Raw genomic sequence first — 16,895 nt, 5'->3', positions numbered from 1 at the left:
TAGAAATCCATTATTTTATGTAAAAAAAGTGTGATTACGGTATTAATATTCCTTCTTATTAATACCATTGCTCAATAATGTCTGACAGCAATACAAGTACATCATTTCAACACATCAAGATAAACTTGGTCTGAGACTTTACACATTAAAAAGCTGTTGTCAATGTTATCAGTATCAGTCACTGAGAAAAGCACATTATGTAATAAAAAAATATCTAAATGGCAAAATGAAAAAGAGCAGAAGCATAATATATTTATCATCATACATTTACATAATTATCTAGTAAGTAAGTAAATGCAACTGTACAACTGAACTAAAACTACAGAAAACGTTCTGGATATGGTAACAATATGATAGCATGAGAATAAAGGTGTGAGGCCTAGCTTTGGTTTGATGCTGTAGCTCTTCAGTCCAAGTTCTGTTTTGGTTCTCTTCAGTCCAGGTTCTGTTTTGGTTCTTTTCAGCCCAGATTCTGTGGTAGTTCTCTTAAGTCCAGGTTCGGTTTTGGTTCTCTTCAGTCCAGGTTCTGTTTTGGTTCTCTTCAGTCCAGGTTCTGTGGTGTTTTTCTTCAATCAAGGTTCTGTGGTGATTCTTTTCAGTCCAGGTTCTGTTTTGGTGCTCTTCAGTCCAGGTTCTGTGGTGGTTTTCTTCAATCAAGGTTCTGTGGTGGTTCTTTTCAGTCCAGGTTTTGTTTTGGTTATCTTCAGTCCAATTTCGGTTGTGGTTTTGTTCAGTCCAGGATCTCTTCAGTTCTCATAATTGGAGGGTTGAGCCTCTCTCTGAGGGTCTGTATCACTGGGGATGTCACGACTCCCACTGAAGACGGTCCCTCTCCTTGTTCGGGCTGCGCGGTGGTCGACGTCACCGGTCTTCTAGCCATCGCCTGACCTTATTTCAGCCGTGCGTAATTGGCCGACTCCCACCACGGTAAAGGAGGTGCAGCGGTTTCTAGGGTTTACAATTACTACCGGAGGTTTATCTGTGGTTTTGGTCAGGTGGCGACTCCCATTACCTCACTGCTGAAATGGGTACGTTTGCAGTGGTTGGCTGAGGCGGACAGGGCTTTTGGTCACCTAAGGGCTGTGTTTACCTCGGCTCCCGTGCTGGCCCTTCCGGATCCCTCTTTGGCGTTCACAATGGAGGTGGACGAGTCCGAGGATGGTGTAGGAGCCATGCTCTCTCAGCGCTCGGGCACGCCACCGAAGGTCCGCCCCTGTGCCTTCTTCTCGAGGAAGCTCAGTCCGGCGGAGTGAAACTATGATGTGGGGTACCGGGAGTTGTTGGCTGTTGTCAAGGCGTTGAAGGCGTGGAGACATTGGCTTGAGGGGGCTAAACACCCTATTCAAATCTGGATGGACCACCGCACCATGGAGTTCATCCGGGCAGCGAGGAGACTGAATCCTCGTCAGGCAAGGTGGGCCATGTTTTCACCCGTTTTGTTTTCACCCTTTCCTATAGACCAGGTTCCCAGAATGTGAAGGCAGACACACTGTCCCGGCTGTATGACACAGAGGAGCGGCCCATGGATCCTACCCCCATACTCCTGGCCTCGGCGCTGGTAGTATGGGATCTGGACGCGGACATTGAACAGGCTTTACGTGCATAGCCCGCTCCCCTCCAGGGTCCCGCTGGGCGTCTGTACATTCTGTCTGCTGTCCGTGACCGGTTGATCTACTGGGCCTCCTACCCTCCTCTGGTCATCCATGCATCGGTCAGACGGTGTGCTGTTTGAGTGGGAAGTACTGGTGGCCTACCTTGGCCAATGACGTGAGGGTTTATGTTTCCTCCTGCTCGGTGTGCACCCAGTGTAAGGCTCCTAGGCACCTGCCCAGAGGTAAGCTACACCCCTTACCCATTCCACAACGGCCATGGTCGTTGTCGGTCGATTTCATCACCAATCTCCCCTCCTCACACTGAAACACCACGATCCTGGTCGTTGTGGATCGTTTCTCTAAGTCCTGCCATCTTCTCCCTCTGCCCAGTCTCCCTACGGCCCTACAGGCCTTGTTAAGCGTCAGTTGGAGTGGTGGAATCGCGCTCTCTGGAGGGCTGAATCACGCTTCACCAGGCCTAATCGCTCAACATCAGTCGTCAATCTCACTAATGCTGTTGTGGTTGAATGGAAGAAAGTCCCTGCAGAAATGTTCCAGCATTTAGTGGAAATCCTTCCCAGAAGATTGGAGGCTGTTATAGCAGCAAAGGGGGGACAAACTCCATATTAATGGCCATGATTTTGGAATGAAATGATCTGTGAGCAGGTGTCCACATACTTTTGTTCATGTTGTGTACATATACTGAGTGTACAAAACATTAAGGACACCTTCCTAATAATGAGTTACACCACCCACTTTTGCCCTCAGAACAGCCTCAATTTGTCAGGGCCTGGACTTACAAGGTGACAAAAGCCTTCCACAGGGATGCTGGCCCATGTTGACTCCAATGCTTCCCACAGTTGTCCTTTGGGTGGTGGACCATTCTTGATACACACAGCGCTTGATGGGTGGCTACTTTGAAGAATCTCAAATATTAAATATATTTGGATTTGTTTAACACTTTTTTGGTTACTACATGACTCCATATGTGTTAGTCTTCACTATTATTCTACAATGTAAAACTAGTACAAATAAAGAAAACCCTGGAATGAGTAAGTGTGTCCAAACTATTGAATGGTTCTGTATATAGTGTATAATGTGTATATGTATGGTGTATTATGCAGGGCACATTTCAAAAAGAGACCTAGTTCTCAATATGTACTCCATGTTAAAATAAAGGTGAAATAAAATAAACAAACGTTATTTGGGTATGAGTATGATAAAAGGTACCTCTCCATGGGATCTCCATTCTCCCTTCTAACCCTCTATGTCCCCAAAGAGACACCTACCTTGGAAGGTCAGTGAACAGTTAGGGGGTCAAGAGCCACGCCATGTTGGAGACCATAGCACTCATTCTATATGACATCCCATTCTCACTAAACAATGATGTGTTTTATTCTCACTAAACAATGATGTATTATATTCTCTAACTACTAGTTGGACAAAATGGTGGACTGTTATTCTTCGAAGAACAAAAGCCTTTAAACCATCAATAACCTCACTGCTGGGTCTGAATTTGTTAACTGTGAGATGTATTATTATCAAGGACTGAACATTCCAGAATGTTCCATCTCTCTGTGTTCTGGAATGTAATGCCCTCGCTGACTGAATTACCCTCCACACTCCAAACATCCATGTTATGTCATATTGTGTCTGTGTGTTTTAGAAATGACAATGAATAATATTTAATGTAACTGGTTGTGTGTCTTGGTGCCGGATATATATTTCTTTAACCTTTATTTAACTAGGCATGTTAGTTTAGAACAAATTCTTATTTTCAATGACAGCCTAGGAACAGTGGGTTAACTGCCTTGTCAGGGGTAGAACGACAGATTTTTATCTTGTCAGCTCAGGGATTCGATCTTTCAACCTCTCGGTTACTTGTCCAATGCTCTAACCACTAGGCTACCTGCCACCTATTGCTCCTTCTGAAAGTGTCTGTATATTTTGTGCATTCATGATGATGGTGATGAAGGTGAATGAACCACTATTGCTCTCCAAACCAATGTACATGTCTTATTTGTAGTGACTGTATGTACTGTTAAGTAGAAGAGGTGTGATTTTGAAAGCTTTCCATTTTGTCTCCATTGAAGATAATGTTATAACAAGGTGAAAACAATGACGATGAAGTTTATTCATTAAAGTCACACTTCACACACTAGCTTAAAAAAACAACATTTGATAAAAGCGATAAGAAACCTTGCATCAAGCAGAACTCTTTCCTGGACATAAAAACAAAATAATATACCAAACTTATACTACGTGTATCATCTAATAGTACCATGTGAAGTAATACAATATAATAGAAGCAGATATAATGACTTTCTGGTTCTAAGCTTCATACAGCATATAGTCTCACAAGTCTGATGATTGTTTCAGAAATATAACATACAAACATATATAGTTCTATAAAATACAACTAGACCTTGAGGTTGTCTACTTCAGAAATATAACATACAAACATATATAGTTCTATAAAATACAACTGGACCTTGAGGTTGTCTACTTCAGAAATATAACATACAAACATATATACAGTGCCTTGCGAAAGTATTCGGCCCCCTTGAACTTTGCGAACTTTTGCCACATTTCAGGCTTCAAACATAAAGATATAAAACTGTATTATTTTGTGAAGAATCAACAACAAGTGGAACACAATCATGAAGTGGAACGACATTTATTGGATATTTCAAACTTTTTTAACAAATCAAAAACTGAAATTCAGCCCCTTTACTTTCAGTGCAGCAAAGTTCAGTGAGGATCTCTGAATGATCCAATGTTGACCTGAATGACTAATGATGATAAATACAATCCACCTGTGTGTAATCAAGTCTCCGTATAAATGCACCTGCACTGTGATAGTCTCAGATGTCCGTTAAAAGCGCAGAGAGCGTCATCAAGAACAAGGAACACACCAGGCAGGTCCGAGATACTGTTGTGAAGAAGTTTAAAGCCGGATTTGGATACAAAAAGATTTCCCAAGCTTTAAAACCTGTTAAGGCTAGGGCAGAATACTGCCCCCTTTGGAGGAATGCGTGCCCATAGTAAACTGACAAAAAATCTGTCAAAAATTGCTAATATATGCATATAATAAATATTATTGAATAGAAAACACTCTAAAGCTTCTAAAACCGTTCAAATTATGTCTCTATGTAAAGCAGAACTCACAGGGCAGCCATTCTTCCAAACTCTTTCTGTCAGCAGAAAAGTTGGCCCAACTTTGACGTCATCGCCCCCACCCTTCCCAACCAGCTACAGATCTGGGAACAGTTCCTATCTCTTCAGCGCGATGTCCTCTTTCAATGGGGCGCTTCATTGTGAAGATCGCGCGCTCCCTCACCCTTTGGCGGGAAGAAACCCTCGGGTCACGCAATAATACGTGCGCGCCTCGGTGTTTGGCTCTCTTCGTTCCAAGATCCACCAAACGATATAGTCTTGTCCTTTCGGGCTAAGGATTTTTATGTATGTTTATAACATGTTTTAGCTCGATTCTGAACTTAGTTTGACCAGTTTAGTCGACATATAATATGTAATTTTGAAGTTTTGATGCGCAACCCATAGAATTTTGGGTGCATTTCAGCCGAAATTAGTCGCGTTTGATAACCCAAAGACACACATTTGAAAGGCAAACGCTGGTTTTGGTAAGTATGACTTCTTCCACGACTTCTGATCGAACAACGGCAAAGGTAAGGGAATATTTATGTGGTTATTATGTGTTTCTGTGGACTCCGAAATAGCGGAGCCATATTGCTAATCTATGAGCGCCGTCTCATATTATTGACAAGTGAACCAATTCTGTAACGTTAAAAATAAATGTAACACAGCTGTTTTATTAAGAAGTGTATCTTTCTAACTATATGTAGAACATGTATATTTAGTCAACGTTTATGATGTGTATTTCTGTTATCTGGCAGAGTTATCATAATTTCTCCGGACATTCTAGTAGCATTTTTTGAACATGACGTTCAATGTAAACAGTGATTTATGGATATAAATTGCATATTATTGAAAAAAAACATAAATGTACTGTATAACATGTCCTATTCCTGTCATCTGATGAAGATTTTCAAAAGGTTAGTGAATTATTTTTCTTTTAATCCTGCTTTTGTGATTGCATCTATTGTTCTACAAATATGGCTATGTAAATTAGCCTATCTTTTGGTGGTGGTTTGACATAAATATGTGCTATGTTTTCGCCGTAAAACATTTTAGAAATCTGACTTGCTGGCTAGATGAACAAGGTGTTTATCTTTCATTTGAGCTATTGGACTTGTTAATGTGTGGAGGTTAAATATTTCTAAGAATATTTTTGCGTTCTGTGCGCCACTGTGTCAGTTGAGCAGGGGGGGATGGTACCCCTAGAGGTACGTGTGGGGTGAACAGGTTTTAATTAAACATCCCAAGCAGCACTGTGCAAGCGATAATATTGAAATGGAAGGAGTATCAGACCACTGCAAATCTACCAAGACCTGGCCGTCCCTCTAAACTTTCAGCTCATACAAGGAGAAGACTGATCAGAGATGCAGCCAAGAGAGAAACAGAAATTTAACAGAATCTGCATCCCCCTAAAAAACCTTCATATACTCTTTTTAGTGCATTACTTTGACCAAGGCCTATATGGCTCTGGTGAAAAGTAGTGCACTAAGTAGGGAATAGGGTTCCATTTGGAACACAGAACAGTTCCTCAAAACCACCACTCTCTCATTATATTGTTGGGTTTGTAAGGAAATGCCATCACTAGTGGCCAATAGGGGTCAACTCTTTTGCTTATTAATGACGTCATGGTCTTCTCGTCCAATAAGCAGCAGCATATGAATGAGCTGTAATCTAGAATAAAGCTGGTTTACAACCAAATCTAGAAACATATGTAGCTGGAATGTTATAGGAGGGTCAAATTTTCTTTGGGTGAATTCACTCGTTTTTGAGAAACTATCCCCAACCATCTATTCACTTCCTCATCCTCGTTGTTCAGTCAGTGGGCTCCAAAAACACCCCCCCCAAAAAACCTTTTAGACACTAAAAAGCTCTAAGTAGTCCATAGTGATGCATGTCTTTAGATGTTGTACACATGAAATGGTGTCATTCTGAACTTAATCCGTAACGTCATGTTCCATGTTGTTGAGACTTGAACGATGCTTCTCGTCCATTCTAGCAGCCTGATACACTGAGAATAGAACAGTTGGACGGAGAAACAGCAGGAGCATCACAAAACGGAATATAACGTTGTGGATAAAGTTCAGAATGACACAATGTCATGTGTACAACTGTTACATCTAAAGACCTGCATCACTATACTGAGATATTTCTGTTTGTAAAAGGACGTATTTGGGGGTTTTTGGAGCATTTGTTCATGTTTTTTCAGAGCCTCTGTACTGCACAACGAGGTTGAGGAAGTGAATTGCTGGTTGGGGGAAGTTTCTCTAAAACAAGTTAAATCACAAAGGTGTCTTGACCCTAATACAACATCTAAAAGCCAACTTCTGCTTTAATGTGGTGTATTCACAATGCTCTATATTTGGCTCTATGTTGTTGTAATGGCAGAATATGCTCACCGGGTGGCAGCACTGGGGAGTTTGAATTTCACAGCATCGTACTGGACATCCTCTTCCTGTTTCTGGGGTTGAGACACTTGGACGGTGGAGTACAGAGGCACTTCCTGGTTTTTGGAACGAGAGAAGTGGACGCTGGCATAGTGGACATCATCCTGGTCGACTGTGGACTCTGTCTGTGCTGCAGTAGGGGCTGTGGACATGCTTGAGACGTTTTCATACACTGGACTAGAGTCTCCCTGATGGGAAGAGGACAGACAACATGAGGAGTAAGCAATGCACATCATCGGATAGTAACAGACTCACCTGTACATTCTCTGATGTGTCTCTTGTGTCAGAGGTGGATTTGGAGGCCTTCTTCCTGGTTTACACATTAATTAATACATTTATTATTGAACGAATCAATGAACAAAGTAAGTTCATAAAAAAGATTTGGAGTGAAATAATCTTTAAAAGAATCTCTCACCTGAACCACATGAGTCCAGAGAAACAGAGGATGAGAACCAGAACAACCACTATGATTCCTACAGCTGTAGTCAGAACTGATGTTTGTTTCCCTATAATAAAATATGGATGATATGAGTACATTAGAACAATATTTGTTAATAACTGATCTAATCTGAATGTATATACTGTATAATTATAAAACACGATAAGCCAAAGTACAATTATTAATATTAGCTTGAAAAATCATTTTGTGTTGAAATATATAAGATGAAACTTCACCTGGTATAATGATCATCAGAGCTGTAGAGTTCCTAGATCCTCTTCTATTCCAGGCCTCACAGTGGTAATGTCCACTGTCCTTAGACTTGAAGTTACTGATGTTGTACATCTGTCCACATCCATTTAGAAAAGTCTCATTTTGAAAGTACCAGGTGTATTTGTCCACAGGTGGGTTGGCATCACTGCTGCAGGTCAGAGTCACTGAACTGCCCTCCACTATTTCACCAGAGGGACTGACTGACACTGAGGTGTTCTTTGGGCCGTCTGGTGGACAATATGTAACAACAGTGTATTAAATAGTGTTTTACTTGTGATTTAAATATGAATTTAACGTGATCCTCTGATTAAAGATGAGGTGAACTTACACTGAACGTCCACAAACACAGAAGAAGAGTTGAGACGTCTATATTTATTCTCAGCTTCACAGTAATATTCTCCTCTGTCCTCAGAGATGATGGTCGTGAAATTGTATGTCTTTTCAGATCCTCTCAGTGAAGCTCCATTCTTCTGGTACCAGGTGTATTTGTCCACAGGTGGGTTGGCATCACTGCTGCAGGTCAGAGTCACTGAACTGCCCTCCACTATTTCACCAGAGGGACTGACTGACACTGAGGTGTTCTTTGGACCATCTAGTAAAGGAGAATATGTCCGACGGATAGGACAGTAGTATATTTATAGCAGTAGTATATTTACAAATGATATGTCATGTCAAAAATAAATGATCTGTTAAGTCAGAGAACTATCTAAAACTCTAACTTACACAAAACATTAATAAAATTAATAAATACTCATTTGGAGATGTTGTACTTCAGGACTACTTCATTTAGTTATAATTGTTTTGCTACCTTCTCATTCAAACACTGAGCTGTACTTTACTCACACTTCACATCCATGTTTATGGTCCTAGACATGTCTGTCCCCATCTCATTCTGGGACTCACAGTAGTACTCTCCAGTGTCAGATGACTGGATTTGATTGAAGACATGCTGTGGTCCTGTCATACTCTGATTGTCACCTCCATTCTTCTTGTACCACCAGGTGTAACTCTGGACAGGTGGGTTGGCATCACTGCTGCAGGTCAGAGTCACTGAACTGCCATCCACTATTTCACCAGAGGGACTGACTGACACTGAGGTGTTCTTTGGTTTATCTGATGTAAAATACCAAATGTTTTGTCAAAGTAATATTAGCAATTAGTAAAAATATATATTTTTGTTCTAAAATGATTGATAAATTAAGACGTCTCTTTAACCTGAATACATGATACTTGCTAAGTAGAATACTGTACTATTGTACTGTACTCACACACTGTAGGAGAGCTGAGATCCTCATGTCCTTTTACAGCACAGAAGTAGCTGTCTGCATTCTCACTGCTGATGGAGTACATGGGGGAGGAGACACCTTGTACATTCTGTCCATTCTTGTACCAGATGTAGGTGGGGTTGTCAGTCAGAGTACAGGTGGTGATACAGGTCAGTGTCTTCTGTCCCTCTGCAGCAGGAGTCACCTTCACCTGCAGACCTGAAACAATATGTATAAAACCACATACACCTCTGTGTTAACAGGATGGTTCATATATTTTCTCCTGTAATTCAATATGATTTACAGTTGTATCATACAGTGTAGTATTACCTGTGACAGACAGAGTTGTTCCTGGGAAACTATGACCCCATTCAAAGTAGTATGTTTTAAAAGTGAAGCGATACTCAGCTGAGTCCTCCTCTCTCAGATTTGAGATTCTCAGGGTGGAGTGACCAGTGTATCTCCATCTCTCTTTGTCAGGGTATTCCACACGGCCTGCATATCCTGGGTCTCTTGTTAGGTCCTCAGGTGTCAACTTATCACTCCACCTAGATCTCTGTTTAGGACTAAACCAGAGTGATGATTTGACTGTATCATAACCACTGTCATAAGTACAGGATATATACACTGTTGACCCCTTCAAGGCACAGATTGTCCTCTTGGTGTAAGTCACTGTGTTGCAGCTCTGACCCTGAACACCTGAAACATAAAGAGGACATTATTTACACAGTGGAATCGTGAGCTTCAGTAATCTAAAGTAGTTATTCCATCCTGTCTTGTCAAAGTGTTACAGTTTGGTTAGACAACTGTGAGGGCTGTTTAGCAGACAGAAGAGTTATACTTGAAAAGGTATACTAGAATACTGAGTTAAATTCATACTCACACACTGCAGGAGAGAGGAGATCCTCATGGTCTTTTACAGCACAGGAGTAACTGTCTTTACTGTTACTGTAGACTGAGTATATGTACTGGGGGGAGGTTCTCTCATCTAGACGTTGTCCGTTCTTATACCAGATGTAGGTGGGGTTGGGGTTACTCAGAGTACAGGTGGTGATACAGGTAATTGTCACAAAATTTTGCCAACTTGAATAAGTCAGCTTCACCTGCAGAGCTGGAGTAGATCACAACATTAAAACCCTGAATCACCTGTTCTATAGTTTAATCACATGATGCAAGACATTCTCAAACTCATTTCATTCTTAAATCTGTTTCATATATGCAAATCCAATTTCTAGACCTAAATGGACAGTAGATATTAATTCAACAGACTAGCAGCATAAAGCATGTTACTGTACCTGAGACAGACAGAGTGACTCCAGGATCACCAGTATATAGAATGTAACTGTACCTGTTACAGACAGAGTGACTCCAGGATCACCAGTATATAGAATGTAACTGTACCTGTGACAGACAGAGTGACTCCAGGATCACCAGTATATAGAATGTTACTGTACCTGTAACAGACAGAGTGACTCCAGGATCACCAGTATATAGAATGTAACTGTACCTGTTACAGACAGAGTGACTCCAGGATCACCAGTATATAGAATGTTACTGTACCTGTAACAGACAGAGTGACTCCAGGATCACCAGTATATAGAATGTTACTGTACCTGTAACAGACAGAGTGACTCCAGGATCACCAGTATATAGAATGTTACTGTACCTGTAACAGACAGAGTGACTCCAGGATCACCAGTATATAGAATGTTACTGTACCTGTAACAGACAGAGTGACTCCAGGATCACCAGTATATAGAATGTTACTGTACCTGTAACAGACAGAGTGACTCCAGGATCACCAGTATATAGAATGTTACTGTACCTGTAACAGACAGAGTGACTCCAGGATCACCAGTATATAGAATGTTACTGTACCTGTAACAGACAGAGTGACTCCAGGATCACCAGTATATAGAATGTAACTGTACCTGAGACCGACAGAGTGACTCCAGGATCACCAGTATATAGAATGTTACTGTACCTGTTACAGACAGAGTGACTCCAGGATCACCAGTATATAGAATGTTACTGTACCTGTAACAGACAGAGTGACTCCAGGATCACCAGTATATAGAATGTTACTGTACCTGTTACAGACAGAGTGACTCCAGGATCACCAGTATATAGAATGTTACTGTACCTGTAACAGACAGAGTGACTCCAGGATCACCAGTATATAGAATGTTACTGTACCTGTAACAGACAGAGTGACTCCAGGATCACCAGTATATAGAATGTTACTGTACCTGTAACAGACAGAATGACTCCAGGATCACCAGTATATAGAATGTTACTGTACCTGTAACAGACAGAGTGACTCCAGGATCACCAGTATATAGAATGTTACTGTACCTGTTACAGACAGAGTGACTCCAGGATCACCAGTATATAGAATGTTACTGTACCTGTAACAGACAGAGTGACTCCAGGATCACCAGTATATAGAATGTTACTGTACCTGTTACAGACAGAGTGACTCCAGGATCACCAGTATATAGAATGTTACTGTACCTGTTACAGACAGAGTGACTCCAGGATCACCAGTATATAGAATGTTACTGTACCTGTAGCAGAGTGACTCCAGGATCACCAGTATATAGAATGTTACTGTACCTGTAACAGACAGAGTGACTCCAGGATCACCAGTATATAGAATGTTACTGTACCTGTAACAGACAGAGTGACTCCAGGATCACCAGTATATAGAATGTTACTGTACCTGTAACAGACAGAGTGACTCCAGGATCACCAGTATATAGAATGTTACTGTACCTGTTACAGACAGAGTGACTCCAGGATCACCAGTATATAGAATGTTACTGTACCTGTAGCAGAGTGACTCCAGGATCACCAGTATATAGAATGTTACTGTACCTGTTACAGACAGAGTGACTCCAGGATCACCAGTATATAGAATGTTACCTGTTACAGACAGAGTGACTCCAGGATCACCAGTATATAGAATGTTACTGTACCTGTTACAGACAGAGTGACTCCAGGATCACCAGTATATAGAATGTTACTGTACCTGTTACAGACAGAGTGACTCCAGGATCTCCATAATATTTCCCTTCGGTCTGATCTGTTAGTAATCTGAATTTGTACGTAGCTGAGTCTCTCTCTCTCAGGTCTGTGATTCTCAGGATAGAGTCTTTCTTCTTATCCCCATGATACTCCAGACGACCTGTATACTCTGGGTCCTGACCTAGATCTTCAGGTTCTACACCAGACCCCCATTTAGTGAACCACAGGGTTGTTGTGACTGTACCACTGGGATATGTATAAGAACAAGTCAGCTCTACTGTTGACCCCTTCAAGGCACAGATTCTCTGAGTGGTGTAAGTCACACTCCATCCTTTCTGACCCAGTACAACTGAAACACAGTTAGACATCACAATGGTATCAGAATGAGGACAAGGTATATTGGCTCATACTGAAGGTAGGGTTTGTCCACACTTTGTTGCCATAGTTCCTGATTTGAATGTGAATGGAAACCACAGATAAGCATCACTCAGTGAGGTGTGAAAGATAACTATTTAAGTGAAGTGGAGACACCTAACAGAACACACCAGAATAACATTATGATTCTTATCCTTTTATAAATGTCTGTAGATTGATAAACAGAGCAACTAAAAGATAAGAATGAGACCATACCTGCTACAGACCAGAGAAAGACCACCAACACACTTCCTGCTGTTCTCAAGGACATTGTTGCATCTCCCACCCTGCAGTCTTAGAAACATAAACAACAACTCACTCTATAGCTGGAGAATAACTACATACAAACAATCGGTGGCAGCAGGTAGGACTCTAGTCAAAAGTAGTGCACTCTATAGGGAATATGGTGTCATTTGGGATGCAGATATAACAACACATCATCATCACAGCCTTGGGTGGATGGTGTGTAAATCACATTCATCATAATAGTTTGGTAATATGGTGTATCAGCGGTATCGGCAGGTAGCATAGCGGTTATGAATGTTGGGCCAGTAACTGAAACATTACTGGTTCAAATCCCAGACCTGGCAAGATGGAAAAATCTGCCAATTTGAGCAAGGCATTTACCACCAGCTTGAATGATAACTCCTATCCCCAAGCTGTGAGGATAAACAACAAGTCACACATACCTTTTATATCATCATTATATGATAGTGTCTGTATTCACAAAATGTCTCAGAGTAGGATCTAGTTTTCCCATTTAGATCATAATTATATGGACCAGGAGGACCTGATCCTAGATCAGCACTCCAAGTCTGAGACCCTTGAGTACATGACTTACGGCTAAAAACAAAAAACTATATTTCAAGATGTCAAGAGTACTTACAGACTGAAGGGGAGAGGTCTTGTACAGTGAGTCAACTGACTGGTAGTGAGTGGGAACTGCTAGTAAATGTGTGTTCTGTGGTTGAAACATATTTAAAGTAGTCAGAACACAAGTAGCTGATGCAGAACAGTCCTTTCCTTCCTCTTTTAAGACATTAACATGCATGATAATCAGAACAGCATGTCAGAAAAGGAAGGTTACTGTATTAGAATGGGTCCTACATTTCTATAATGGACAAAATGTCACCCATTTCCACTTTTATATAAATACAGAACCATGTTAACAATATGTTGACTATTCTATATGGAATGTTTATAATATATTAGAATGTGTTGCCTTGACCCTCTGAGTTCTACATGGAACAGGTCAAAGTTCCATTTACATTTGGTCAGTTCCATGATGTCATTCATTCTATTCTACAAACACATTCAATTTATACTCCTCATCAGCTGTATCAATGTGGAACTGAAGGTTCCAGTGTTCTAGACTAGAGCTCCTCCTACTGGCATCTCAACATTACTGCACCATCCTAATAATAATGTACTCAATATTGTTGGGCTAATAACAACATAACAAACTGACATTATATCAGATAGAATGGAGAAACACAACACTGGCTACTAGACAAAGTCACATTTCATCACACAAACACTGTATGACAACATACCACAATCATTTATTATATATTGTTGACATCATAGCCTGCTGTATTGACTACTTCTGTCTATATACTGTATAGTCTAATGTAGCCTGTTATCATATATAGTTTAATATAGCGTGTTATCCATATATAGTCTAATGTAGCCTGTTATCATATATAGTCTAATGTAGCCTGTTATCATATATAGTCTAATGTAGCCTGTTATCCATGAATAGTCTAATGTAGCATGTTATCCATATATATTCTAATCTACCAAAACTACTCCACAACCCACCATCACTGTGTCTCATGTTAATACTACTCCTAAACACAACCCACCATCACTGTGTCTCATGTTAATACTACTCCTAAACACAACCCACCATCACTGTCTCATGTTAATACTACTCCTAAACACAACCCACCATCACTGTGTCTCATGTTAATACTACTCCTAAACACAACCCACCATCACTGTCTCATGTTAATACTACTCCTAAACACAACCCACCATCACTGTGTCTCATGTTAATACTACTCCTAAACACAACCCACCATCACTGTCTCATGTTAATACTACTCCTAAACACAACCCACCATCACTGTGTCTCATGTTAATACTACTCCTAAACACAACCCACCATCACTGTCTCATGTAAGGGAATACCCCCCTGAAATGGACAAAAATGAATGGGAAGTCATTGGCACTGGACAAACCATATACAAGGTGTCCAATACCACTCAATTCGGCGTTGTTTCGTTCAAAGTTGATTGCAAATGCCATATGGCAAATGCTAGGTGTACACTTTGAAAATCCAACAGGTGGCGAGCGCGCTCCACCGTGGTTTTTCATATTGCAAATGCAACACAAGTCAACATCCAAAAACAACATTTTGAAAAAGTGAATTTTTTTCAAAAAACCTAGCAACCCCTAAAAAAGTGCTTTCTGGACCGTTTTTCGAAATTCTTTCGATTATTATGTGTAAGAACTGTATGAATATACAATATTTGTTAAATTTTATTATAATATATATTTTTTTAATTTTACTTGCGCATAAGGCATATGTTTTGTCCATTTGCAATATGATTTCATAGGAAGTCAAAAGTCAAAAGTCAAATATAGCAGAAATTTTGAAAACTTCACAAACCCTTAAAAAAGTACTTTCTGGACCGTTTTTCAAAATTATTTCGATTTTTGTGTCAATTAAACATGTATAAGAACTGTATCAACATTCTTTAGTCATATTTTATTAGCATAATTTCTTTTTAAACTTGTGCATAAGGCATATGTTTTCGCCATTTGCAATATGATTTCCTAGGAAGTCAAAAGTCAAAGTCAAAAGTAACTTTTTTTTGGGGCCAAATGCCATAAGATATTTGACATGCTCAAAAATACTGCACAAATGCAAAATTGATTGGCCGGATGAACTCGGGATGGTCGGGCAGGGATAGTTGTTCCTTTTCATCACTCGGTGTGTTGATTTCATCATGTCCATTTGGTGCATTTGCAATATGGTTCAATGGGCATTTACCATCACGAATTTGTCATGTTAAAAAATCCTACAGGAATGCGAAATTGACTGGCCCGATGAACTCGGGATGGCTGGGCAGTGATTCTGGTTCCTCTCAATCGCTCGTTAGGGTTGATTTCAGAAAATCACTTTGGTGATGGTACCTCACTGTTTAAACATATTGCAAATGGACAAGAGTCAACAGCAAGTCACCGTCCATCAGTCAATTAGATATCATTCTGACACCAAACTGATACAAACTGACACCAAACCCACCTTTTCCAACTCGTTTAGTAGCCAACTATCACATACTTCAGAGCTGGCCCAAAATTCACAACGCCTTCTGTTCAAACCATAGTAAAAACGTAAAACACGTAGTTACGTTCTAGCTGCGGGTCTAGTTCTGATGTTATCTGTAGGCCTAGTTGAGGCGACTCCGAATCCCAAGTTTCGGCTCGATAGGTCAATTGGTGCCCGAGCAAGACCCTAATTGGTGCTGAAAAGCCACTTTTTTCCATGCCTTGCTACGGGGTCCTTGAATGAGCAATCGGACAGAAACGTTGGGGTCTATATGGGCCAAGGTGGTCGTAATGCACCTAGTCTTGCGACTCTGGGACATTTCTAAATGTCATCATTTTCGTGATGCAAAAATCAGTTGAAGTTATTGCAAATGTACGAGGCTGTTTCTCGGTCCGAGTACCTTCTAGAGCCATGTAACTCACCACGCACTATCGACCTGAGGTCTAGAACAGGTTTCTAAAGTTTCGGAACTCTAGGTCTGACGGTTCTTTAAAACTTACAACAAGGTTAACTAATGCAGGCACTGTATGTCTCTACGCACCCCAATATGTCCCTCCTTCCAAACTGTGTGTGTGTGATTTAGATTTTCTTTGAAATTTTATGGGAAAAATGACTGATTTACAATTCATGGGGGTTGCCTAATCACACATATGAAGTTTTGGAAAGATCTGACTTTTTTAACCCTTCGAAACAAACACCAATTATGGCACTTCCGGTTGGCACAGGAAGCTATAAGTAAACAGATATCCTGATTGGGGTATGCCTTTACAGAATCCTGAGTTTGAAGTCTTTATGTTAAGAACTGAGTTAATTACGGAGGGTTTAGTGAGTGTGTGTTATTTCAGAAAATCACAGAAATCTCGCAGAGCTCCGCAGCACACTTTAAAAAGATTTGTTGAACACTGCAACTGGATCTGTAACTGTTTTTAAAAAAAAAACTATTTTTGA

General features: G+C 40.5%; 1 protein-coding gene across 8 annotated transcripts in view; it reads right to left on the bottom strand.

The window, feature by feature from the left end:
* LOC109885217 (sialoadhesin) overlaps positions 1 to 16,895 on the bottom strand; it is a 159,478-nt gene that overhangs the window by 13,794 nt on the left and 128,789 nt on the right. The window contains exons 2-13 of one of the 8 annotated variants that reach the window (XM_031821645.1): positions 13,497 to 13,571; positions 12,827 to 12,904; positions 12,201 to 12,545; positions 10,053 to 10,280; positions 9,500 to 9,868; positions 9,173 to 9,388; positions 8,748 to 9,017; positions 8,233 to 8,496; positions 7,868 to 8,131; positions 7,608 to 7,698; positions 7,448 to 7,502; positions 5,868 to 7,380 (exon numbers count right to left, since the gene is read on the bottom strand). The exons of 5 other annotated variants lie outside the window; for them this stretch is intronic. In XM_031821645.1, the coding sequence (XP_031677505.1) occupies positions 7,141 to 7,380; positions 7,448 to 7,502; positions 7,608 to 7,698; positions 7,868 to 8,131; positions 8,233 to 8,496; positions 8,748 to 9,017; positions 9,173 to 9,388; positions 9,500 to 9,868; positions 10,053 to 10,280; positions 12,201 to 12,545; positions 12,827 to 12,881 (2,397 nt within the window). In that variant the 5' untranslated portion in view covers positions 12,882 to 12,904; positions 13,497 to 13,571 and the 3' untranslated portion in view covers positions 5,868 to 7,140. Of the gene's footprint in view, positions 1 to 5,867; positions 7,381 to 7,447; positions 7,503 to 7,607; positions 7,699 to 7,867; positions 8,132 to 8,232; positions 8,497 to 8,747; positions 9,018 to 9,172; positions 9,389 to 9,499; positions 9,869 to 10,052; positions 10,281 to 12,200; positions 12,546 to 12,826; positions 12,905 to 13,496; positions 13,572 to 16,895 lie in introns of those variants that run through there. 2 more of the 8 variants (XM_031821643.1, XM_031821642.1) reach the window with 2 other exon arrangements.

Source organism: Oncorhynchus kisutch, unplaced genomic scaffold, assembly GCF_002021735.2.
Source record: "Oncorhynchus kisutch isolate 150728-3 unplaced genomic scaffold, Okis_V2 scaffold4004, whole genome shotgun sequence".
Taxonomy (NCBI): Eukaryota; Metazoa; Chordata; class Actinopteri; order Salmoniformes; family Salmonidae; genus Oncorhynchus; species Oncorhynchus kisutch.
This window is presented reverse-complemented; position numbering and strand designations above follow the sequence as displayed.